This window comes from Maylandia zebra, linkage group LG12 (assembly GCF_041146795.1).
Source record: "Maylandia zebra isolate NMK-2024a linkage group LG12, Mzebra_GT3a, whole genome shotgun sequence".
Classification (NCBI taxonomy): Eukaryota; Metazoa; Chordata; class Actinopteri; order Cichliformes; family Cichlidae; genus Maylandia; species Maylandia zebra.
This window is the reverse complement of record NC_135178.1, coordinates 37,006,828-37,032,273: the sequence shown is the minus strand read 5'-3', so window position 1 is coordinate 37,032,273 and position 25,446 is coordinate 37,006,828. Positions and strand designations below refer to the sequence as shown.

The 25,446-nt window shown below is 40.1% G+C and overlaps 2 protein-coding genes and 1 non-coding gene across 5 annotated transcripts in view; 2 read left to right on the top strand and 1 right to left on the bottom strand.

Annotated features, from left to right (window-relative positions):
- Positions 1-500: 500 nt before the first annotated feature.
- On the bottom strand, positions 501-9,554 carry LOC101463845 (STAM-binding protein-like A). The gene is made up of 10 exons (XM_004555650.3): positions 9,380-9,554; positions 7,140-7,364; positions 6,942-7,017; positions 6,745-6,840; positions 5,686-6,076; positions 5,349-5,473; positions 4,790-4,927; positions 3,707-3,819; positions 3,463-3,562; positions 501-1,437 (listed from the first exon to the last, which is right to left on the bottom strand). The coding sequence occupies exons 2-10, from the start codon at positions 7,340-7,342 to the stop codon at positions 1,381-1,383; spliced, it is 1,299 nt and encodes a 432-aa protein (XP_004555707.1). The 5' UTR covers positions 7,343-7,364; positions 9,380-9,554; the 3' UTR covers positions 501-1,380.
- Positions 9,555-10,119: 565 nt separating this feature from the next.
- trnap-ugg (transfer RNA proline (anticodon UGG)) lies at positions 10,120-10,191 on the top strand. The gene has a single exon. It is a non-coding gene; the product is annotated as a tRNA-Pro (tRNA).
- Positions 10,192-11,768: 1,577 nt separating this feature from the next.
- slc39a14 (solute carrier family 39 member 14) overlaps positions 11,769-25,446 on the top strand; it is a 29,833-nt gene continuing 16,155 nt past the window's right edge. For 2 of the 3 annotated variants that reach the window (XM_076891201.1, XM_076891202.1), the window contains exons 1-3: positions 18,409-18,501; positions 23,118-23,296; positions 24,763-25,088. In XM_076891201.1, coding sequence (XP_076747316.1) covers positions 24,792-25,088 — 297 coding nt within the window. In that variant the 5' untranslated portion in view covers positions 18,409-18,501; positions 23,118-23,296; positions 24,763-24,791. Of the gene's footprint in view, positions 11,988-18,408; positions 18,502-23,117; positions 23,297-24,762; positions 25,089-25,446 lie in introns of those variants that run through there. The other variant, XM_004555651.3, reaches the window with a different exon arrangement.

Sequence of the window (25,446 nt, the reverse complement as noted above, 5' to 3'; positions counted from 1 at the left end):
CTTTATAAAGTGGAATATAAGGTGACCTCCACGCCAGATTTAAAACTGATTTATCCACAAAATCCTCAATTTCTAACTGAAGAGTTTATGTTTACATAAAAAACACAAACTGTCCTTCAGCTGCCTAATTTGTCCGACGGTCTGTTTCCAGAAAAAACAGCGTGTAAAACCTGCACTTACCCTGTATACTTTTGGAAAGCATTTTATTCGTTCCTCACGGGTCTGCTCGAGTTTGATCCACTATTTTGTGTTCTTCTTAGTGGAATCCTTCATATCACTGAACTTACCAAACTGGCTGCGTTTTCGCAAACTACAGGCTCACTTATGTAAAATGATCAATTTCCTTCATTACAAATCTGTTGAATCGTCCAGAACCGTCCCGTCCGAGCTTTGGACACGTATTTGTCTTCATCTTCTTTTTCCTCTTCCAATCTGTGTAGCTGCATCTCTTATTTCTGACATTATTTCTCAGTGTACAAACATAACAAGACAATACAGGATAAATTCATCTACAAGTTTATTCTTTTCTTGGCAATTAATTCGTAATTATGGCTAATCATTGACCTCTTCTAACAAGAGAAGGGAGCAAACAAAACTGGTTACAGAGGCATGATCCAGGGCCGGGTGGTTAGTAAAATGTTGTAATGTGGAGCATTCAGGTACATTCAGATTGCACACTTGTCCTCTGAAGCATGAACACATGATAAAGCTCGACCAATCCCTTATCCAAGAAACAATAAGGACATTTTTAAACTTCACACAGACACCTTTAACGGTAGAGGATGATCTGGAGTGATGGGGTATAAAAATAGAATACAGCGCAGCAACACAAGCACCGCCTGCATACCTGAGTTACAACTTGCTTTCACTTCTCTCATCACTCATTTAAAAGAACAAAGAATAAATTATATACTCCACACTGGACTTCATGTTGCAGACTGAAAAACTCAAAAACAAGTTTATGTTCTCATCCTTGGCACTTTATCCTTCAGGCAGAAACCAAAATGTGACGATGGTGCAAGAAAGGTTTGGGTTACCAGACGTGCGTCTCTCACTGATGAACGAACATCTTTATTAATGACAAAAGGAAAGAAGTACACCGCACACTGACAGAAACAAAGGGCCCCAAGAACAAGTCCTTCAGCTGGTTGCTTGTTTGGAAAGTGCAACAATATGTGGAATATCTTCTTAACAGAACAAAAAACATAAAAAGAAAAACGTTTGCAGCGTTGTTCTTATTGAGAACAACCGAGGTCCATAATTATGGTAAACTCGCGGCCAGCATCTGCTCAGAACCGACCTGAAAATAAAAATGAGTGTTTTTTTTCCCCAGCTTGATGAAACAGTCTGTGAGTGTTTTGGTGAAACAAAGGAAAGAGATCACCGCAAATCCATCATGGACACGGTGCCATCAGTGATGGTGACATGTCCGGCGTGCTGAAAAAGGAGAAACACATTTCAGTTACATGCTCAAACAGTTAGCCACTCTGGGGTACGGTACTCCAGGAAGAGTACCGTACCCCATTCCCATCCCTCCTCCCCCCAAGCAGAGCCAAACAAGAGCTGGACTGGGAATCGCAGCAGACGTTTCATGTGGAGGCAGATATACGTCTCCTTGTGATTATAGCACAGTACTTTTGAAATATTTATTTCCTGGTTTACGCTCTCTTAACATTAATTAGCATGCTGTTGGCCAACGATGTGGACAGTGAGCCATTCATAAAGCTGTAATATCACACGTTTGCACACAAATAACTTGTGGAAAAATCCTTTTAAATTCTATTTTGGGACAAAAAGAATCAGTTTCTCAAGCTTTTGTTTTTTTAAACAGATTTGATTCTATACATGCAGTTTTTCATTACTGATGAAATAAATAAAAAAGCAATTCTCAGGAAGCTTTAGGTAGTTCGATCTGATGAAAGTTATCCAGCCCACAGATTAGTACGGAGTTAAAACTGGATGGCTTTCCTGATGCAACCCTCCCATCTATCCGCCTTTGGGACGGCCATTGTGAGGACACTAAGCTTGTGACTCCCTGAGGCTGGATTTGTGTCTCCTCCTTGTTTGGATGCTGGGATTCTTCACATGTTAGAGAAATGTGTTAACTATTAAAACATTTAAGTTATTTTATTGAAAAAGTAATAATCAAATCTATTTAAGATGTTTAATTTTTCTCTATGAACCTTTAATCTGACTGAGATACTGCAGTAAATATAAGAAAACGCCTCCTATTGAGTAGATTTGAGTACTCTTTGAGTTAACTAACCTTTTAAAAGTGACCCAAATATCTCACATAAGGAAGAAAGAAAAAGCTACACTGAACCCTGGGTCATCACTTCATCTGCACTTTTTTGGCAATAAGCCCTGCCCGTGCCAAAAATCATATATGACTTTCCACAGAAAACTGTGCACAATACATCTACGTATCTGTAGGGAAGATAAACTGTACTCTACAGCTGCGGGAAACAAGATCTTTATTCTGGAGTGTTGCATCTACCTCCATACCACCCTGGCACGTAAAAAAAAAACCAGGCATGTGAGAATTTTTAGTCATACGTTATAAACATGTTTACTTTTTGCAAGACTACAGTTGGATTCCTTTTGAGGTTATTTCCCATCATGCACATGGTGGAAATTTACAAGCAGAAAAACTGGAGCAGAAACAAGGAAGGAGCTTTTGGCCACACCTGCAGTTTTGTGTGGAGTAGTTTGTTCTAAATAAAGATAAAAGAGCTTTAAAAAATAAAAAAAAAAGATCTGGCAGAATGTGGGCACAGCATGGAGAGAGCGCAGACTTTGAAAACTTCAAATAATGTTAAACATGGCTGACTTTATTGGAACGCCAAGACAGGAAAAAGACTCAGTTTCCTGACCACCAAACAGCAGATGATGATGATGCAATCCCACTACAGCTTTAGTAAGACTTGAGGTTTTACTGCGACACTGAAATCACTTTAATAGTGATTTGGTGGGAGGCCAATACTTTTCCTTGTTCTAACTGGCTGGTTAGAGGCAAGTAAAATAAGTTTCCAGGGGAAGTCGTGAGGCTCAGTCACTCAGTCTGTCAAGATGAGATTATTTTTACATCATTATTAACAATCCTTCAAAAAATAAAAGACTCCAGTTAGTTACTGGAAATTATAATCCTGTTTAAACACTTTGGGATTTTCAAAATAAAATGTAACTCCAGTTATAGGAGTTATAGAAATTAATCTGGATGCACAGAAGATGTTTTCAATAAAAGCCACCAGTTAATTATAGGATGCTTTAGTGTTAGATTTTTCAAAATAACAGCGTGTTTTTCTTTTTTTGTGCCACTTGCAGTTAAATTTGTTTTTATAATCCTAAATCATCTATACAACTTCAATATCCCCAGAAATTGCATCGTTTTCTTTAGCGATACAAATTCTGTCCATTTGCGACAACACTGCATCTATGACTTCACAGCACAGATATACTTACTGTAAATAGAGGTGGCTCTTTGCTGTGAGGATGAAACCCTTTCTGTTTACATGTGGAAATCTCATCTGTTCCCCGATCTGTCAGTCTGAAGTAGCCAATTCTGAAACACACACACACACACACACACACACACACACACACACACACACACACACAGTTAGATCACAGAAAAAGACAAAAAAAAAAACAAAAAACAAAACATCCCATAGTCTGTTAAGACAGGACACTGAGTTCTCCAACTCACTCGTTGAATTTAGGCGAGCAGACTATAGCGATGGCCTCTGGCAGCATGATCTGGTAGGAGCAGTGCGTGTGGAGGTCTACGCTGGACAAGAAGGCTGTCTGTGTGGGGTGAGTCTGGGAAACACAGAGGGCAGACCTCAGTTTACTTCAGTGCTCATCACACAGCAGAACAGGACCAGTGGTAGCCATGAGGACTTATTCTTGTGAACCAAACTGTAGTTTATGCAGGTCAGAATGTCTAAAAAAAAAGTTTAACTATACACGTGAACTAATACAAACTCAAAACCAATCAGTGAACAGTTTTACATTAGGCGGCAGGTTTTAGTACCTACTCGCCACTTTGGTTGATACGAGGTTCCACACAGTTAAGCAGCATTAAAGTACGATTCATTACTGAAGAATGTGATGGGTGGTTTCTAATCCCTCTGTTTAGACAGTTTTTGACAGCCTCCATTAAACAGTCCTCAATTTTAGCTTCATATTTGAGCGTTGCTTCTTCCTGTTCTTGTCGCTATTTTCAGAATGTTTTTGTAGATGCAATGAGGTTGCAGTTACATCTTTACTCGTGTGACTGAGCCATTGGTTTGCTCTGAGTTAAGAAGAATCTCAGTATGAGGTGAGCGCTCTTATTTGTAGTATTCATATAGTATTTTAATTTATTTAATACAATGCTAATATTTGGTGTTGTTGTATTAATACAATATCACCACACGAAATATTACGATACTTTTTCCCCTCAGCCCTCGTGAACACATGAGGAAAATCTATTTTAGTGTGAAATCAGACACAGAGGATTACCTCACTATGAATCAGTGACCTCCTTTTTAAGACATTTTACAGGGTGGCTTTGGTGACGTCTTTATCTTCTGGTTATCGTCTTATTTATCATCTATGCCTGATTTTACTCCTATAATTTACACGCATTTATATTTTTCTCTTCTGACATGCTCTTGTTTTAAAATTTCAGTGAGTAATGTTTTAATCTATTCTTTGAATAAAGTTTATAAGCTAAGCTGAGCTGATTGGTGTGGGTGACTCTGATTATTCGTCAGCACTGACGCCAACCTGCCCATCTTTTACTCACATGTATCCAGCCGAGTGTGATGAGATCATACTGGTCCTGCATGAGGAAGAGTTCCTCCTCGTTTTCCGTGTCACAATAGTCCGGTCCGCCGCACTGCTTTGGTACGATGACGTGGGTCACAGTAAACGCATTTCTGGTCTGGACCAAACACAAAAAGCGTCTTGCTTTTATACTCATTTAAATTATGCATGTCCTGCTGTCTGCCAAAGTGCTACCCAAGGGCACTGCCTGCACAAAATTAACACTGAGCACTTACAGAGCTGCTAGCAAAAACGCTCAGTCATGCTCATAGAAAAGTGGAAAGAGCTTGAAGTTAACCCCACCAGCAAATGATATAATGTAAACAATGGGCAGAGTAGCCAAAGAGCAATGAGATAAGAGTCAAATTATCTTCTACACCTCTGAAGAGGGACATCAACTGTTGTTTCATTTAAAATCCACATTCATAAAATGTTCACAGTCTCAGAATTATTGACACAACATTTAGCACCTCTGGGCTCAAGGGCTGCATAAAAGCAACCTATCGCTCCAGCATAGCTACACTGTTCCAGCTTCTTACCAGTTTGCCACATAGGATGCCACAAGTTTCTACAGCTCTGCTTGTGTTGGCCTCAGCCAACCTCAGAAAGCTCCGGCACAACTCAGCGGGAACAGCCAACTGCCGAAGGGCATCCACCATTGTATCTGCAGAGACCATACACAAAAGCTGAATGGGAAAGTTAGACTCTTGTGAGATTCTGAAACAAGTCATGGTGCAAACAAACAAACAAACGAAATTAAGTAGGTCGGGGGGGAAAGAAATCAGCTCAGAGGAATAAATACTTTCACCCAGGAGCAGGGCAGCGCTTTAAATCCTGTGAAGGCCAGCCCACCGTGACACAAAAGAATGAACTCACTGTTATTCCCCGGGCTGACCAGAGACCCCGGCTTGAGTGAGCGGTCAAAGCTGGGCGGGCCGGTGGTGGGTGTGCCGATGGATGTGGGAGGGCGGTTATGTTGGTGGTTGGACAGTTCACCTGGGATCTGAGGAAAGGTAGGGGAGACTAACGGGGGGCCCTGGATGCCTGGGATGAGGGGTGTGTCAGAGGAAGGCTCAGCCGGAGTGGCAAACTCCAGAAGCACTCGTTGGCGCTCCTTCTCCAACTCTTGGCGGCGGATCATCTCCTCAAAGGCACTGAACTGCTCCTGCTCCCGCTGCCGCCGCTGCATCTCAGCCACACGTTCCCGCTCTGCGTCCAGCGCTCGCTGCTTGGACTGCTGCCGCGCCAACACCTCCTCCTCCTCTTTCTGAGCATGTAGCAAACACATCACATACTGGCTTAGTTTCAGCCGTGGTTTCTCTTTTTGGCCCTTTTTTAAACAGCAACATTAAATGTATTGATCTTTTTGATGATGAAACAAGTTTGCTGTAGAACAGTTAGTGTGGCACATGAACTGCTACTGATTGACTATTCAAGGTCAGCTTAGGTGCATATTAATGAACTGTGATATGAGGTTACTGTGGGGCTTGTTAATGATTCACCTGCTTATGGACTTTAAATGTAAATTGGTTTTTATTTAATTACTTCAAATCTCTTAAACCTTTCCAGTGTGACTTAACCTCCTTGGACCTGGCGTCCACATATGTGGACATCACATTTTGGGATGTCTAGACCAAAATAAAAAATTTTACTCTACAAGGGCCTGATAACCACTAACGAGGACATTATACTGCAAATGTTCTACTGAAATTTAAAACAAATGTCCTCATATGTCAATCTTATTTTTGTCAGAGATAAAATCAGGTAAAAAAAAAAAATCTGGAAATTCTTTGTTTTTACATTCATCAGGTCCCAAACAGCCCAAATAGCAAAGAGAATTTAAAAATGCATGCCATGAAAGAGTTCGGGTCTTAGGAGGTTAATGCAGCAATGTGATGCAAGGGTGTAAATTCACAAAAGAGTGTCTCAGCTCACCTTTTTGACAAGATATTGAGCATATTCCTGTTCAAATCTTTTCAGTAGAGCCTTTTTGAGAATCTCAGCCTGAGGAAACGCAACATCCTTCAGTTTCTGTAGATTAATCAGAATGAAGTAAGTGAAGTAAGTGTCCAACTTTCCTTGAAAACAATTAGTAATGCAAAAAAACAAACAAAATAAAACTGGATGACGACCTTTAGTGTGTCCTTTTTCTCAGGAATGTTGGCTGTCTTATAATCCCGATGCTTGGGAAGTTTTTCTATAAAGAGCCTTAGGAGGGGGAAAAAAATATCAAGACCCATAAAGGTCAGAAAACTCTTAAGAGAGGTCTTTACGTAAACTCCTTCAGCTTACTTCAGTCAATGCGGACAGAAATGTGAAAAGACACTCACGTAATATATTTATTGTAAAGGACAAAGGCATGCTCGATGTTGCCCTCCTCCGTGTAGATGTTAGCCATGCGGATCATCTCCATGCCTGAGCGGAAGTAGCGGCGTGGGGGCATGTCGTCATTAATCTCCACCGAGCTGCCCTTCTTGGTCAGGGCGCGGACGCGCTCCTCCGGCTGCAGGCTGACATCAGTGTGATCGGCCATCACGATGGCTCAACCTGTAAGACTGGAGAAACAGGCTGACTCAGTGGTGCCTTTAAGCCAACAGTGGATTCATAACGCCGGGTTTAAACATCCGAGAGCCTTTGAACACACCGTCAATCTGAATTCTGACTTGGAGGTAAAACTAAACATGATTATTTTGGTTAATACTGAGAAAAAGACAATTTAACACAATTATTCAAAGACTGTGCAGAGTCAGACTTTCATTCTCAAACAGGAATTGGAAAGTCTAAGCAGGTAAAAAACAAAACTATAGAGCTAACTAGAGTGGGGAATAAATAAGAGAACATTTAGTTGGCCCCCTTTAAACCTCTAAAATGCTGCACATTTGTTTCACAGTTTTTATGTCAGACACTGCTTCATCTGCTTTCAGAACTCTTTACAACCTTCATGAGTCCTAAGGAAATGTACATTTTATTAGAAGTTAACAGCAAGAAGGAATCTTGAAAAAAAAAAATTAAGGCATATCCAGCTGGAGTTTTTAACAAATGACTCTATTAGGAATTCACAATGACATCACTGGAAACTATGCGTATATAGAGTATATTTTAAGTTAATTAATTCAGTAAGTATGTAGGAAACACAGACTCTCGTATACGCTAGCACAAAGGGGCAGTGTGTCCTCAGTATCAAGGCCACAACTCAGTCTAAAAATCACTGGCTGCTGAATATATTTAGGGAAAAAAAAACTGCTGGGAGGCTGCTATTGATTCTCCCATGATGGCTTCTTGGTTAGAAGGCACAGAAACACAGTGTGTAAAGAGGCGGCCACTTCTTAACAGTTTAGCTCAAGAGGTGTGGCGCTGATAAAAGCAGCGGAGGGGTGGTACTTGTGGTTCATGTTGTCCAGTGCTATCTACCGTTTTCTTTCTAACATACACAGCTGCACAAACAGTCTTGTCTCCCCCCCGCCCAAACCCCCCCCCCCCCCAAAAAAAACAATACAATTGTGTGTGTATATATAGACTATATTATATATGGTCTATATAACAAGTTCGTAATATTATGTAACACATATTTAGTCACTGCTTTGTTAAGTCTAAATTATTTATGTTGCCCACATAAAGTAGATGATGAACATAAAACTAAGGAGATATTCATGGAGAAAAACTAAACTTTATTACCAATTACAACACTGATATCTGCATAAAATATTGAAACTTGTTTTGTAGACTCAGAATAGGCCTGTAGGAAGTGACTACCCGTGATGGTATTTTTGGTAAACAAAATTTGCTTTATGGATAAGTGTCTGTAAGCCTAATTATAAAAACGGCTTAAAGATATTATGTATTTAAAAAGGTGTTATTTTTCATTTGGCTCCAATACTCTTCTTCTAAGCAAGAAAGCCTAGAGAAACCTTAAACCTTTTAACATGATTATCCAGTAATCTACCCTTATTGTAGACTCACACAGAATTAAAACAGGCCAAAGAGATGACACAACCACAGCTGGGGTTGGCAGCGTGTGATACTAAATTTTATAGTTGAGATAAACCCTCAAGAACTTCAGAAGTATTCAGTCATCAAATGCGGGTAAAAATTAGATTTCTCAACATGACTGTGTATTTTAAGTCTATATAACTATATAATATCAAAATTAACCTGCAATAAAAACACGAATAAGGTGCTTGACGTGAATAAATTCCTTAGAAAATTTATTGACAGAGTATTTGAGAAAGTAAAACGTAAAAACCACAGTGACAGTAACTTTTATGTTTACAGTCAGTGTGATCTTTATAGAAACGGGTAAATTACAAATATGTCGTGCCAGACTTCGTTTTTTATCCAAACAATTTGCCAGCTCGGTCATGGCCTATTTAACCTTCAGGGTTGCTTTCACCTCCTTTAAAAACTTCACGACACTCCCTGTGTGTCACTATATTTCCCCATCGATCCCTGTATCCCTGTCACTGAACTGATCGAGCTCTTTAAAAACGTCGCGTTAGCCTGTGCTAAGTTAGCCTCTAATAAACGGGTAAAAAGCTCTCCACCTCCGTACAAATTCCATCATCCTTCTTACCTGATCGAGCCGTGAACCTGAACCCGAAGCTCCCACAGAACTACATACAAGTGGATAATAAACACGGTCAAATTACGGCCCCAAGGCTAATTGTTAGTAAGCTGCGCCTACAACCAACAGCATCTGTACACTTCCGCAATCAAAGCAACTTCCGCCCGACTAATCCTCACGCAAGCGCAGAAGTATCCCTGTAATTTAGTTTCTTTCGCATGGATATGGGCTTTGTGTTGTGTTTAAATATATATATACTGATCTGATTTTTAAAGGTGAAAATTTTCAGACAAAAAATTGATTTATTTTAAGTGTTTGATGGTCATTTTGCAGTCTTTTGCTATTTGTTTGTGTAGCTATTGACTTCATGTGTTTTCAAGCTTTTCCTATATAAAAACATTTTCTAGCATTTCATTGGACAGTTCGCCTCGTACTTTACACACGCATGCGCTGTCCTTCCCCAGGTGGCCTTGTGCTCTGGTACTTTCCCTTGCTTAGTGATATGCATTTGAAACGGCTGGTCCAGAACAGCGGATGCGTTTCAGGCTGAATGGGGTGACGTCAGCCATCAGCCCAGGCACCAACCAATCAAACCACGGTATCCTGAGAGAGAGCGACGTGGTTACTCGTGCAGTCTGGCATCAAAATGTCGAGACCTTGATTACTGTGCTCAATAATGAATATACTGTATAACCAGCAATTAGCCTAGCTCGTTCGAATATGATGGACGATGTTCCACGAAGCAGCATGGCTCGTTGGTCTAGGGGTATGATTCTCGCTTTGGGTGCGAGAGGTCCCGGGTTCAAATCCCGGACGAGCCCTTTATTTGTTAATGTTTACGGACTGTATGAGATCGTGGGCGCTTGGGCAGTAAAAAAAAAGTATGCACATTCATTGATGTAGCGCACTTTATGCAAATGAGTTCTCACTGTGTTCGTCAGGCTTATCTGCGTGTCTTTAGGGTACTTTGTGGGTTTATTAATTATATAATCGTAAATAGAATTCACATGAAATGTTCTGAATTACACGGTAGGGATGGAACAACACATTTATTTTGAATTCCTTTTTGTGATCACAGTTTACTTCATTATATTAATTGAACATTTAAGGATGAAATTGGGAATTTAAACCAAAAATTAAATGACAAATAAATTTGGAAAATAAATCCATCCACTCCTTCTTTTGTAGAGTTCTTACCATAATAACATATTTGTTTGCTTTGGCATATTTTATATCATGACCTGTATTTATTTTATTATATTAAATTCATTTCTGCTAGTTTTTTTTTTAAAGGTTTAAGATATTTAACAATATTGTTTAGCAACACATGAACGTTTTAAATCATTGGTCAGTTGCCACTAATGGATAAATAGCTTGTTGACCTACTTCTCATTTTTAAAATATTTTGCTTCCAAGGTGCCAGACTTTCATATAAGTTGGCAAAGTGGGGTTTTTTTGGGTTTCTGCAGGTCTATCAAATTTCTTCTTTGCATTTTCTTCTTTCTATGCATAAAATACAACAAGCATTTTTGGGCATGTCTATCTCAAAAACCTACAATTTGTAATTTAGTTTACTCTTAAAAAAGAGAGACAAAGACAACAGAGTTTGACAGGCATGAAATAGTATTTCTGCACAAATAAAGTGACCCCCAAAGCATCTGAAATTAGGGTGTATTTCTTTTCTGAGGAAAAAAAAAGTTGGGGATGAAAGATGTGGCAGGCCTGAAAATCCTATCTACAGCAGGCAGAAAGGGAATCGGGTACGGCGGTGAATGTGTAAAGCCCTCTGTAAAACACAGTGGAAGCATGTTGATGGCTTTGCACTTCATGGCGATTGCCAAGATCTTATCAAAGACCTTATCTTATCAAAAATGACAGAAATATGGACACAGATAAATACTATGAGGGAATGTAATTTGGAGGGTGTCTGACTGGCAGAAGGTTTATTTTTCACAGACTGATCCCAAACAGACTGGCAATGCAGAAAAAGCATACTTGGATAGAAAAACACACAGAGGAGCATGGACCGGGCTAGCCAATGTTCAATAATGATGACCTCAACATTAGTGAACAGTCAACTACCTCACTTTTTGTTCAACAATAAACAACCCATAACAATCCTTTTTTGATCCTTTTAATTATAATTCAGGTAGTGTGGGATCATCTTGAGAATATATAATATGTAGAATGATGAAGTAAAATAGAATATCACAAAACATTAGTTAAACTAATGTTAGGTAAAAATAAAAAAAAGTAAAATAAATATAAATTTGAATGTAAAGTAATATAGCTCACACATAATCAGGGTACGGGGTTTTCGTGCAGTACCACCTTTGAACGCAAGGTGGCAGACACGACCATGTGGAAAAAGCCAGTGCGGTCTGTGACGCCACAGTGAAAACGACCACATCCTCCACGCGTTCCTGCTGCCAGGGGCTAAAAAGCAAGCGTCCTGTCTGTGTGAACGCCTGAGCAGTGCCGGATGGATCGTCCGCACCACAGCTGACATGTTCACTCCCTGTATTTGACGTCGCGGTTCGTGTCGGAGCCACGGGAATTGAATTGTTGACAGGAATTGACGTCAAGCCTGATTTTCTGTCCCTAACAGTGGCACCCGGTAAGCTAACTCTCCAGGCTAATCTAAAACCAGCTAATATACCTGACTCCAGGTTATCAGACCACTAAGATAAAACGTCTGCTCAGTTTTATTGATGAACACAGGGTAGTGTGTCCGTGTTTATTCAACGTAAGCATTTAAGACCATAGCTAAATAATCAATTGTTTTTTAGTGTAGAAGCTAACATTATAAAGCTAGATAAGTAATCTTCAAGCTTTTTAACTCATTCAGTTTTGGGTTTAGTGTTCTCCACGATAATCCATAGATTTGTCTTTGGTGAGAAATAAAGGAGTGCAGACAGGTGAGACTCACCCAGGTGTCTGTAGAAATCTGCCAATAAAAAAAGAGTCCCTTTAATGTATGCATGTAATATCTGTTTTCTGGCACACATTAAATCTCATTTTGGTCACTGGAAGTCGGAACTGTTATTCAGTACTACTACTGCTTCTAATTTTTACTCAACTTATATACAGATGTATTGCATAGGATGAGTTAATTGTTAATTTATCTTTTATTGCTCACGCTGACAGTTGCTTAAACCTGTAAAGTCCACTGCCTCGTCAGTCGTTTAGGGTCGCTTGTAGTTTATAGGTCACATTATGAAATGTTATAGTTTATATTACAGTCTGCAGAAAGTTAAAAGTAATAATGATTAGGAGTATTGTGAATGAGGTTGGAGACTTTACAAGTATCTCAAAGGCCCTTTATTTTAATTGTTAACTTTACAATTCAGTTTAGTGTTTTATTTAGTTGTATTTCATTTTATTACTTTCAGTGTTATTGTTGTAAAATAACTACAGTGTGTGTGCATACAGACACTATGGTTTGGAGATATGAGCACAGAGGGGTGTACTACAAACATGGTTTAACACAGCCAGCCTTTCTTTGCATTAGCTGGTGTGACCAAACCTAAAACCACATTTGGGGATAAAAGATATCAAATTCTCTGTTAAGCTGACTTTCTGCTTCAGGCTCTGTGGGCTTTCACATATAAAGGGGCATGTCGCATATGTCATACGATTCTTGCTTTATAAGATATACATTAATAATTTTTTAAAGCAATGATGTTAAATTTGTTTGGTGCTGAACTTTGTAAAATAAAAAAGCATGGCAGCTTTTCCTTTGACAGCTCTCTCTCTGTGCGTGCACCACCTACACAAACATGTTGTGCGTGGAGTGGAGCCAACACTAGACATGTGAAGGGAAATACAATACTATTAATAGAGTTTGGATTGCAGGTGAGAAATGAGCAAAGATCTGATCTGAAAAGATGTGCCTGTTGTCACTGATGCATGATCTGGCTTTTTTCAGTCAGGATTAGACTGACATCTGTCCTCCTCTTGCCATCAGTGGTGCATTTTCGATATGAAATTGGGACGGGTGAGATGTTTCACTGCTCTCACAGGCCCGTTGGGTGATGTGTATGCGCTTTACTTTGTGTGCTAAAGGCCCTGGATTCATATTTTGTTTGTTCCACGCCTGTATGATAGCACATAATAATGCGCTATCATACATACTTTATATGTGCATTATCTGCAAGCACCTCAAGCTTTACAGTTCTATACGACAAGATGCTTTACTTTATGTGTGAGTCTGCCGTTTTCAAAGGCTTTTCTGACTGCTATCATGGCTTGCTGTGCGTCTCGTTGTTCTTCAAGCATTTAACTTGTCCCAGGTCATGGTTTCCTTTCACTAATGGATTTCAAAAAATTGCGTAAAAAGTGCACGCAACAACAAAAACACTATAATTCAGAAACACGGTTTGCTGATCTGTTCAGCTGTTCGTGGCACTTCCTACGTTGAAATAAACGTCATCGTGTTTTCAGAACAAACTATCACGTGTCAGCCATTATTTGCAAAACCCAAATTTTACATTTTTGCAGGAAATGTAGTTTATTTTCCCCCTCGGGGCCTTTTAAATGCCCACTGGTGCTACTGAAAGAACTATACAGTTTCTGTATAATTCCAGGAACACTTAGAACTTTGACCTGTTGAAAATGGTTTATTTTGATGCACATGCTGCATTTTGCAAATTGTGCACAATATTTATTTTTGTTTTTGCTGCAGTTTTTAAAAATGAGCTTATCTCAGAAATTATGAAGACACTTAAACTTCCTGTGGTTGGAAACTATTTTGCATAATGTTTTTGCATTTATAGATTTAAGGGATATCTTTCACATTTCTGTAACTAGAAAAACGATTTTCAGTTTCTTTTGTAGTATTTGCACTTTTTAGCAATTTATGTAGTTACTAGGGGTAAAACGATACACAAAATTCACGGTTGGTTCGATACTTTGGTGACACGGTTCAATATTTTTTCGATACAAAGAAAATGTTCATGCTTTTTTAATTTGTCATTTATTAAAATTATAAATATATATTTTAACTCAAACGTACAGTTTTTAAATTTAATGTTGCTGAAACAACAAAATACTAAATCTATCTGATGGAGAAATCCCTCATCTTTGGAAAAGAGAGTTTATTACAGAGAAATGTCTCTTTCCAAAATAAAAGCTATATTATAGCTTCTTCTGGGCTATATTCTCAGCAGCATATTAAACATATCAGGTCCCCATAAGGAGAATCCTGTGCTAACGGCTGTCTAAATGACTCGGGTAAAGTTTGTAGCATGCTGCTTGTTGTTTTTGTCTGCTTCCACTTGTCTTTGCACGAGGATGATGTCGGAGTAAATGTGCAGTCATATTCGTTGTGTTCCCACTAGTGCTGTCAGCGTTAATCTCGTTAAAATGACATTAACGGCATAACGCGGCAAATCTCCGTTAACGAGTTACCGTGGATCGCCCCGTGCGTGGGGCTGGACGGCGTCAACACCTTAACGAGCTAACTGCGCTAACGCACTAGTTCCCACCAATTGAGCATTGCGTGGCACATCCGACATACTGTTTTACTTTTGTCCATGACGCGCTTACCATCAGGGTCATACTTCACATGAAAACCAAAATAGTTCCAAACGCCAGATCTGAATGAGGGTGGGGAAGGTTAAATTTCGGGTAGCGTTCAGGCAGTTGCCATGTTGCAACGAGATTAGCTTCTGTCTTGCTAGCTTGCACTGCGCTCAGTGGATCTGCGCTGGACAGTGCAGCCTAGGCGGAGTAGTCGAACGCAGATCCACTGAGTTCTCAACACAGACAGCATCATCAGAAGAAAAGTATGGGCTCAAAATGTGGTCATAAATATTTTGTACTTGTAAATCAGTTTTATATGTGTAAAAATAATTTGTGTGTGTGTGTGTGTGTGTGTGTGTGTGTGTAAAAAGAAACAAACTCTTGTAGAGGACATAAAGTCAGAGGTAGAAAAGACAAGGAGCAGGTGCATCTAGTACAGGTAGAGCTGCTGCAAAAACCCACAGAGCCCAGCAGCCAGCAACAAATTCTGGATCCTTTGCTTTTAGTTAGCAGTTAGCATTAGCAGCACATCCTGCATCCAATGTGAAAGGACTTTTATGCTGCGCACTGTGACTCACAGCAATGGTCCCGGGTCAGCCCTGACTTTGTGTTAAACTAATCCTAAAGTAATAATGGTATTTCTAACCACTGACATATCACAACTTTATCCTTTCAACAGCTACTGAAAGTTAGGGGACCTAGCTGCTATCGGATATTTATATAGAGATCCCCCAGCTTCAAACTGTATCACCCTTCAAGGCAAGGCAAGGCAAATTTATTTGTATAGCACAATTCAACAACAAGGTGATTCAAAGTGCTTTACAGAGACATTAGAAACAAAAACAGATAAAAAGCATGATTTAAAATTGATTAAAACAAGCAAGCAAACAAACTAACTAAACACACACATTCACATTCACACCTGTTCGCGCGATCTGAACCCTTATCGTAAGGGGAGCTACCAGTCCTTCTGTGGACGAGCTACTTTCTATTTTAAATTCCCTGAATTTAAAATAGAATTCAGGGAAGACCCAGCTGGGTCTAGACCCAGTCTAGACCCAGCTGGGGAGCTACCCAGAGCTCTAAACCCACACCTGTTCGCGCGATCTGAACCCTGCAGGACCTGCAGTTCAAAAAAAGCGCCCCTCCGACAGCCAAACCCATCTGTTCTCTGATTGGATTGTTACATTTGTGATTGACATGACATTGACCAATCAGATGAAAGGAAGAAAAATAGGGTCAAAATTCGTACTTGTAACTTGCAGGGTTTTTTTTGGCTAAGTCCACACTCAAATCTTTTTTTACGCACACTCAAATCTTTTTTACGCACACACAAATTCTTTTTACACATACTAAACTGATTTACAAGTACAAAATATTTATGACCACATTTTGAGCCCATAGTGAAAAGTTGATAAAATAAATACAATTTTTTGTATTGTTCGATACATATGCGTACTGAACTGAAAGCACTGTATCGAACGGTTCCATATCGATACGAGTATTGTTGCACCCCTAGTAGTTACTATGGACTTAATGCATACCTATTATTAAAATTTGGGATATAATGGTTGTATTGATGCATAGCAACTTGAAATACTCCAAAAAAAAGGCTCTATAGCATTTGGATCAGAGCTTCAGTAAGAAATGCAGATTCTTTGAAACAACTTTATTCATGTTGGCTGCAGTCTAAAAATAATGTTACTGCGCTTTATACAGAAGAATAATAGTAACAACAACAAAAGAAAAACCCATAGTGACTTGAGCAAGATTTCGTCCGTTAGAGGTTCTGAATGATTTTTGATTACCCAGCCATAGCATGCAGCATATTTACAGTCTGGTTTAGAAATGCTTTTGGCCTCTATGAATAGTTTCCTTCTTCATAACAGCTCTGAGAAGGCTGATTATTATTATTTTTTTGGTCTTTTACTTTGTTCATCTGGATGATTCTTCAGAGCTCTGTCCACATTAATTGACACGTCCTGACCAGGCCTCACTACTCTGAGTCATTAAACTGGATCATGCATGTGCTGTTGTTACCTGTGGGAGTGTTTTTAATCTAATTTTAGGGCTTACTGTGTAATCCATGATGTCCGTGCTCAAGGTTTAGTGATGAAATTCTAGTATTTTGTTAGTTTTGGCTCTCATTAGCTGTGCCTGTGTTTCACCCATACAGTTTTGCCCCAGTGTTTGCAAATAACTTAGGTGTCCAACTCCAGGCCTCGAGGTTTTAGGTATCACCATCGCCGTAACTTTGTGCTGAACATTGGCGGGGTTAAGATCTCTGTCTAAATAAATAAATAAATAAATCTGGGTATATTCCCAGATGATTAAACATGAAACGATTTTGCTGGTAATAACTGAAAAGAGTAAAGATAATCAATAACCTCTTTATGCAAGATAATTCATAATTTTATTGGGAGGGTTATATTGATTGGGTCTGATTATTGGGGGGGGGGGGGGGGGGGGTGATAACCCCCCTAACCCACCTGTAAATTTTGCCCCTGGATATCACCCTGGGTCAACACACCTGAATCAAGTGACCAGTTCATTACCAGCCTCTGGAGAACTTCAAGACATGTTGAGGAGGTCATTTAACCATTTAAATCAGCTGTGATGGATCTAAAACCTGCAGGACACCGGCCCTTGAGGCCTGGAGTTCCCCGCCCCTGGTAGGGAGTATGATTCTCTGCATGAGGTCCTAGGTTCAAATCCTGGACCAGCTCTTTGTCTATAAGTGTGTTTGTGGTAAATGATTTGATTTCTGTAAACACCCCAAGCTGTACAATATTCAGTCGTCCTCTCAGCAATTACTTTATTGACATGTTTCATACAAGATCATTTCCAAGAGCTCGTTTTCATGTGCTTGTTTTATCTGGTTTTTGTGCTGATTTCAGTTACATATAGTTAGTCAATGATCTGTAGTTTAATTAGTTTTATTTTATTTTATTTTTTAATTTTTTACCTCACTCAGTTCATTTTTATTATTATTTTTTAATCAGTGCATTATTTAACCTACTTGAAAAAGGTTTATGGTCTAAGACTGGATTTAATCCACGTCATGTTTAACTTACTCTTGATAAAAAAACTCTACCTTAACTAATTTGATGGCTGCAGTTTATCTTTAATGTTCTCTTAAAGTAAAAAGGAAGCAGTAACCCACCACTTAAAATGTGTGTAACTTCCTTCAGTGCACGTGCTCTGTGGCTTTCTGTGTCTGGATTCCTGCCCTGGGTAAGAGAGATGGGGTCTGAGTCAGTCCGGGTCACGTCGAAACCCTTTAATTTTATGGTTGGTGGTCGTTTGGAGTGTAGTCAGGATGAGTGGAGCACAATAACAATGTGTTTGGTGAACCAAAACAGTGCCCACAGCTATCACTCTATCATCTAATGACGGCTTTGGTTGATGATAACTGCACGAGAACCAAGCGAAACAGTAATTAGGGGTTGATGAAGGCATGCACAGCCTCACCTGGTCTTCCCTGTGGTTGTATATAAAGTGGCCTGAGAGGACAGAGTGCAGATGTGAGAGGACGGACGAGATGTGAGGTGCAAACTGCTGGAAATTGCAAAGGATCTGTTCAAAAGCAGTCTCCATTCATAGAAAAGGTAGGATGAAATGCATGCTCTGTAGTCAGCACAAGTCTGCAGAGAAAGCCTGTTGAAACCAGATCAGAGATCTGAGAGCTTGTTTATGTTTTTAGATTTGTCACAAGTCTGATAAGTACAGTTATTGGACTAATAAGAGTGACTGATATTGAATGTAATTTTGCTATTTAGTGACACAACCCTCCTTATTTATCCAGGTTTGGGACTGGCAGTCGTTACATTTGTTATTTAAAGACCTAAATATTGATTTTATGGAAACACACATGGCATGGCAGCATTTAATACCAAGTGTTCTTATCATCATTTTGTTGGGCAACATGAATGAAATCACTGCCTGTTAATCATTGAAATCTCTAAAAAAACTATCTCTGTACGATCTCTTCGACTTCAGAGTGCAGAGTTTTATCTTTCCCCGAAGAGCATCGGTAAGAAATACGGATTCTTAGAAGCAACTTTATTTGTTCTGGCTGCAATATAAAAATAACTTTATTGCTCTGTAAGCCTCTATATATGATCCTAAAACAGAGCACTTTGTACTTTTTTGTTGTTTTTTTGTTTTTTTTTTTACCTTATGTCAGTTTTTCAAATAGATCAAGCCTAAGTTTGAATTCATTTTTAAAATTCTTTTTTATATTTATCCTTTATTATCAGAGTTTAAACGCCTGAACATAGTTAAGCGTTTGTCATTCGCTGGTACGTCAGGTGTTAATGACGGAGCTGTGATACTGATGAATGTGTTCTCGTCCACAGACGGCATTTATGGCAGCTTTACCTGCTTCACACTGGCCAAAGTTTTATTTCTCCTTGTAAAATCTCCCTTCAGTAGACCTACCCCAGTTTGTGATCAGTAATATAACACCAACGCCATCCCTTTCATGTGAACGTGTTAATATCTAGCCTGATAAATGCTGTGTTGACTTATTACTTCTCTGTACAGATTTGTGATCTTCCCCAGCTGAAAGTAAGGATAAGAATTGTTACGAGTGACTGCAATTATGCTGTTCGATTTTATTTTTGGAAAAACACAAAGTACATCTTATTTAATCTTACAGTTTCAGGCGCCTCTTTTATTCACTGCTTTGTTTGGTTTAATTCCCCTGTGCTCTTCTTTTGTTTCGTTTTGTTACGAAATTCCACTTCTTCTTTTTTTGTTACACCTACTTGTTTCTTGAGATCTGCCTCTTCAGACTACCCTTTTAAAACTTTCTGGTGCCAAATGACGACATCTATGCTCCTTGTACGGAGCCTCATGGTGCCGGCTTATTTAAAAAGGCGAAATGCGAGCAGAAAGTTTCTTTCTGTGCTTTTATGATGGATGGTTTAGTTTGTGGATTAGCTCATCAGTATGCATCACCCTAATTACTCACAAATTTATTAAAAGGATGCGTGGGTTTGGAGTGGTCATGGTTTGTTTGGTTAAACTAATCCATGGAAAGCCGTTATTCATGTTGTTTTTGAGGCTGGTGGTAAAGTGTCAGCCAGAAGTCCTGTGAGACCTGTAACCCACCGCTGACTTCATTTCTGCCTTGTCAGCACACGAAGTTGGTGATGACGAGGGAAACTGGTCATCGAGCGGTGTTTACACGTGGGTGCAGTAGCCGTGAGATGTGACCGTAGTGCAGAAAACACTGGTAATAATGGTTAATCACCACAAGTGCTCTGATACCGCGGTGACCTCAGCCTGCGAGTTCACGGCTTTCTCTGGCTGCAGTATTCTCATGCTTGCTCGTGGATGGCTACCTGATCTGTAATGGAAACCCGATTTGTCTTGTGTGTCCTTCCTGTCAGCGCTTCAGTTTGACGGGATTCATTTTCATGCCAGTGTTAGATTAGATTTCCTCTTCATTGGTATTTCATATTATAGAGAAATATAATCATTGTATTTATACTTATTTGTATTTAAATGGTGTATTTAAATGCCAGTTACACTTATTTTGAAAATGGGAACAAATCTTCAAGAATACATACTAATAAAAAAAAATGTATCACTGAAATGATAAGTGAACATTATATGTTTACTTATTTGGGGGGTTGGGTATGGATCAGGGAGAGATTATCCTGTCACGATGGGAGCCTAAAAAGACAAAGTCAGACAAACAGGTGACGTCTTGAGACATCCGAGGTCCTCTGCGTGCTGTCGGGATTGGTGACTAAGCTTTTTCCCTCCTTCACCCCTGTGCCAGCTCCCATGTAATCATCATGCTTTCCATCCATGGCCTTCACCATCATGTTGAAGAGCTCACGTCTGTGCTGCAGACTGCCAGTCTCGTCTGCCAGCCTTTATCTTATCTGTGGGCACACACACACCACTAAAACAGACATGGTGACATGAGCGTGACCCAACATTCGGGGCACTTGTTTTGATTGGACCGTAGCAATCTGCCAGTGAGGAATGTTTCTGCTCCTTCACTGTTTATCATAGCTCGACTTTTTGGAGCTGCACATCCTCCAGACGCTGAGATGCATGTGTGTATTTAGTGTGTGTAACCTGGAGATTATCCCAGGCAGGTTTCTAACACAGCAATTATGGTGCTCGTGTTGATATTGACATTTGATAGTTGACGATTTGTCATCGACTGACTGCAAACATCCTTGTTGCATGTGTGTGGTGCATGCGTGTGTGTGTGAGCGTGTATTTATATCATTGTGGGGACCAAAAATTGGAAGCTTACTATACTTGTGGGGACCAGCAGCACTTACGGGGACCTAAATCAGGGTCCCTGCAAGTTTGAAGGCATTTCTGAGACTCAAAATGTGGTTTTAGTGTAAAGGCTACAGTTAGGTTATGGTTAGGTATATTAGGGTTAGGCATTCATTTTTGATGGTTAGGGTAAGCATTATGCCAATTAGATGTCCTCACAAGATGTGAATACCTGACATGTTGTGTTTGTGTTAAGGAAGATTACATGGCTGGTTCTTAAGTTTCAACATATTAATTGAATGTTAAAGCCTTTCTTCCTGTGTTTGTTGGGTGGTTCATGTGTAACGTAGCAGCAGAGCTTCTAGTCTTCTGGGTTTGGTTGGTGTCTGCCCATTTTCTTTGGTTTTAGAGGAATTAACACATACATATTGGGAAACTTTTGAGTCAGACTTGTTAGGCTGCAAAAAGAACCAGAAAACTGTAATATACTGTCCTGTAGAAAATGCGTCTTGGCTTTTCCCCTCAGTACTGGTCTCTTTAACATGTTCTCCCCTTCTTCTAGACAAACATTTGTCTCGAACATGCCCGTGAATGCGTTTCACCTTTGTGCTTTCACTCTCTAATATAGGCTGACACACCTTGACTCTCTTATAAAAAATAAATGCACAAGATGAGAGAGATATCAGTTTACTTCTGGCAGCTTTCCTTGGTTTTCACAGGGACCACTAACAGCAGTTAAACCACAAGGTGAAGCTTCAAAACAGCTGGCTGTTACTTCATCTCATTCTTAAGATTAGAGGTACTTAAGACCTTTTTATTTATCCAAGCAAATCCTGTTAATATGAGGATGTTTGGCTAAGGCAGTGGCATTATAAAAAGAAATCAAATATCTGCTAGGCTTCTGTCAACTACTTAACACAAACAGTCTGACTTCACTTATATGGACCAGTCATACTTATGTGACCTCCCAAAGACCAGTTTTGACCCATGAAATATGTTGCACCACTTCTATTTTGCACATCAGCGTGCTCAGTTTTAAGCCTTTCTCACAAATAGACTCTACAGATTGCACAACATAGTGTCCACCACACTCTCCCACTGCCTACTGCAGGAAAACCTCAGCTTTAAAAAGTTAGAAGGAGCAAGTATTTGTTGTATTAATTTTAGCTTGACTAATTTATTTTAGTACCATTGTTTACTCTCAGCTTCCCCGTGTGCCTGAACATTAGCAGCCAGCAGGAAAGAGGCCAAGGTTCAGAGCTCCTGCAACTTTAAGGAGGATTGTGCAACAGACACTTGCAGGGAAGAAAGTTTGAAAAAGTGGTACCTAAAGATGCTTTTGAAGTTTTATTCTATTTCTCTCCTCCACCAACTCCAGAATAAGGCCTCATTAGGCCAAGTGGAGGGGAAAATGTGGGAGAGAGGGTGTAATTCACTGGGGAGAAGAGGAGAGTCTTCTTTTTGCCTCCTCAGATCAGAGACCTTTGGAGAGAGACGTAAAGACGGTGCCTGAACTCAAATTGGTTAGTCAACTTTCCCCAGATAAAATAAAACTTTTACTTTTTCAGGTAAGGCTGCATTTTTCCAAAACATCAGTGATGTTTGGAAGTGAGAAATTTCAAAGTGAATCATCCTGATCACTTGCTTGCACGTCGGCCTGCTTTTTCTTAATTAATCTTTTTCAGAGCTGTTTAACGCTTCAGTTTTAAGTAACTGCATAGGTGTCAACAAGAAACACTTCAGTTGCAGAAAAGAAATATTCAGGGTTCGGCTCAGTTCTTGACTTTGTGGATCGAGTGTCAGACAGGAAGAGGACGAATCGATGGATAAGAGAACACACGGTAGATTTGAGCTGGCAGCTGCCATGTCAGGTTTCTTTTTAGTCCTCATTTCTTTTTGTCTACCTCTCCCTATTTGTTTCCTCCTAACCAGCGACTTGTAACCTTCATTTTATCTGTCTCCCTCTCTTCCACAGCCCGCTGCACTCCTGAGGACCCTGCTGCTCCCTCCAGACTCACATTTCTCCCTCCCCACATCTATCTCAGCTCCCAAGTTACCCGTGAGCATTACTCAGCAGGCTGGGAGCCTCAGGGCAGACCGACTGAAACAGCCTCTTTACTCACCGGCTATCATTACGCACCTCTGTAGGAAAAGGTGAGCGCTTCTTTACAACAAAATGAATGGCTGTGTTTATTCAGCCCAGCTTTGCTTGTAGACCTGCAGGGTGCACAGACATGAATAGAGACTCTGTTACAACAGTGGACCCTATGTGGACATGATCCTATGTGATGTCAGAGTTTTTAAAAAAGTGGAAATCATAAGGGTTTTATATAGTCGAAACACACAGTGTTGGATAAATCCCACCAACACCGATTGAGTAAAGTGTTGAAAGACCAGTAAATCCTATTTCCGGTCGACAGACGGCACATTGGTTGAGATTGTCAGTGATAATCTGTGTGCTATAATTTCCTGTAATTGGGGACTGTGTTTATTCCACTGTTTCCTGTTCTCAGCTTGTGCTTCGTGCTACAAAAGCTCTTTGTGTCACCTTGTGTGTTTGGTGTTTAATTAGAAGTTCACAGCTTTGCTTCAAGCAGCAGTTATTTTGTATATTATAGAGTGTTTTGGTACCAGTGTTTCTCCTGCTTTGGATGAAGCTCTGTTACAAGCTCCCAAAATCTTTCAGTTGTCATAATTCAGAAGAGAATCAATCTTGGGCTCAGGAAGACTTCAGTGTGGACATTAAACTTAGGGTCAGGACTTTTTCATAGTGAGCAATCCAAACCACACAGCAGCATATTATTGTTGTAGATCGAATAATACAATAAAAATTAAAGTAATGTCCACGGTGTAGACTGCGCCACTATTTTCCTCCTCTGACACACGAGCAGAAATCAGCTGATTGTGCCTAGAGTATGGATAGCCAGGCAGACTAACCATTCCAAGGAATTGGACTACTGGGTTCTCAATTCCCATCCCTACTGACGAGTCTCCCAGTACCTGTTGCCACAATGCTTCACCTTAGTAATGCTATTAGCCTGGTAATGAGCAGTGCCTGGTTCCCTCCAGACATGATGCCTGGATTCAGGCCAAAGAGTGCAATCTTTGTTTCATCAGAGTGAAGAATTGTTTCTCATGGTCCGAGAGTCCTTCAGGTGCCTTTTGACAAACTCCGGGCAGGCTGGGATGTGGCCTCCCCGATGAAGGCCCGTCTACCTCGATCGCTCAGATTGGCCGGGATTAATAAGATAAACATGAGAAACATCAACCCATATATTACTGTTAGCGTGCTTGTTTTCTATCAGAAAATTGTCAGTATGCGTCAAAATTACTACTACTACTGTGTTCTGTTACGTACTATCACAATGTTAACACACCTTATCAGGAAGTCGCATACAGAAACTATGCTGTTTAGACAGTATAGTGAATTTCCAGCAAATAGCGACGCGTGCTTGCACACAAACAGTGATGTGTCCAACAGATATTGATAGTCTGGTATTTCAGGTCCTCAACATGCAATCCAAGTAGTTTCCTAAAAAGCGAGGTAATGCCACATTCTCTTCAGTGATTTCAAAGATTTACTCAAACTTTCTTTTTTGTGGCTTCTGTCCTCCCCACAGATCGACGTCCTGCGTCCACTGAAGAAGACATGCTCATCTGCTGCCCTCATGGCCGTGCCGCTACATCCACCAGCCTCTTTCACTTTGACTTGGCGTTCCTGCTGGCTCTAGCTGTGCTGCTCTGCCAGGTGACTGGTCAGGTGGAGAGTCAGACGCAGTCACCTGCTCAGGTGCTACAGGACTTTCTGTCCCGCTATGGGGACAACAGCACCATCACGGTCCCTCAGCTGCGATCTCTGTTAGCAGCCCTCAGCCAGGGCCAGAGTGAAAGCGACAGCACAGCTGAAACACCAACAACCACACCTCCCCAGTTCAACAACTCCAAGGTACAAAACCTTTTCATTCTCTCCATTTTAAATTCATATTTTATTTCTGTTGTGGAATAAATATAACAAATAGAAGTTAAAGACTAACATTCGTGCACCTTTGCAGGACTCTGAAGTAGACTCATAAATCCAGCTGGAAGAAACAGGCAGTACCGGTTCCAGATAGCTGAGCTGTTTAGCATATTTCCCATACTTAGTGTCGTGGCTCATTGACTCACTCACTTGTTGATCTGCCTTTGAATAGATTCGCTGTGAGTACTGGTGGCCAAGTATGAACCTTTCCAAAAAAAATAAATGATGGCTAGGACGTCACACGTGAGTCAGGCGTTGGTTTGTGACACTGAAACGTTTCGTTTGT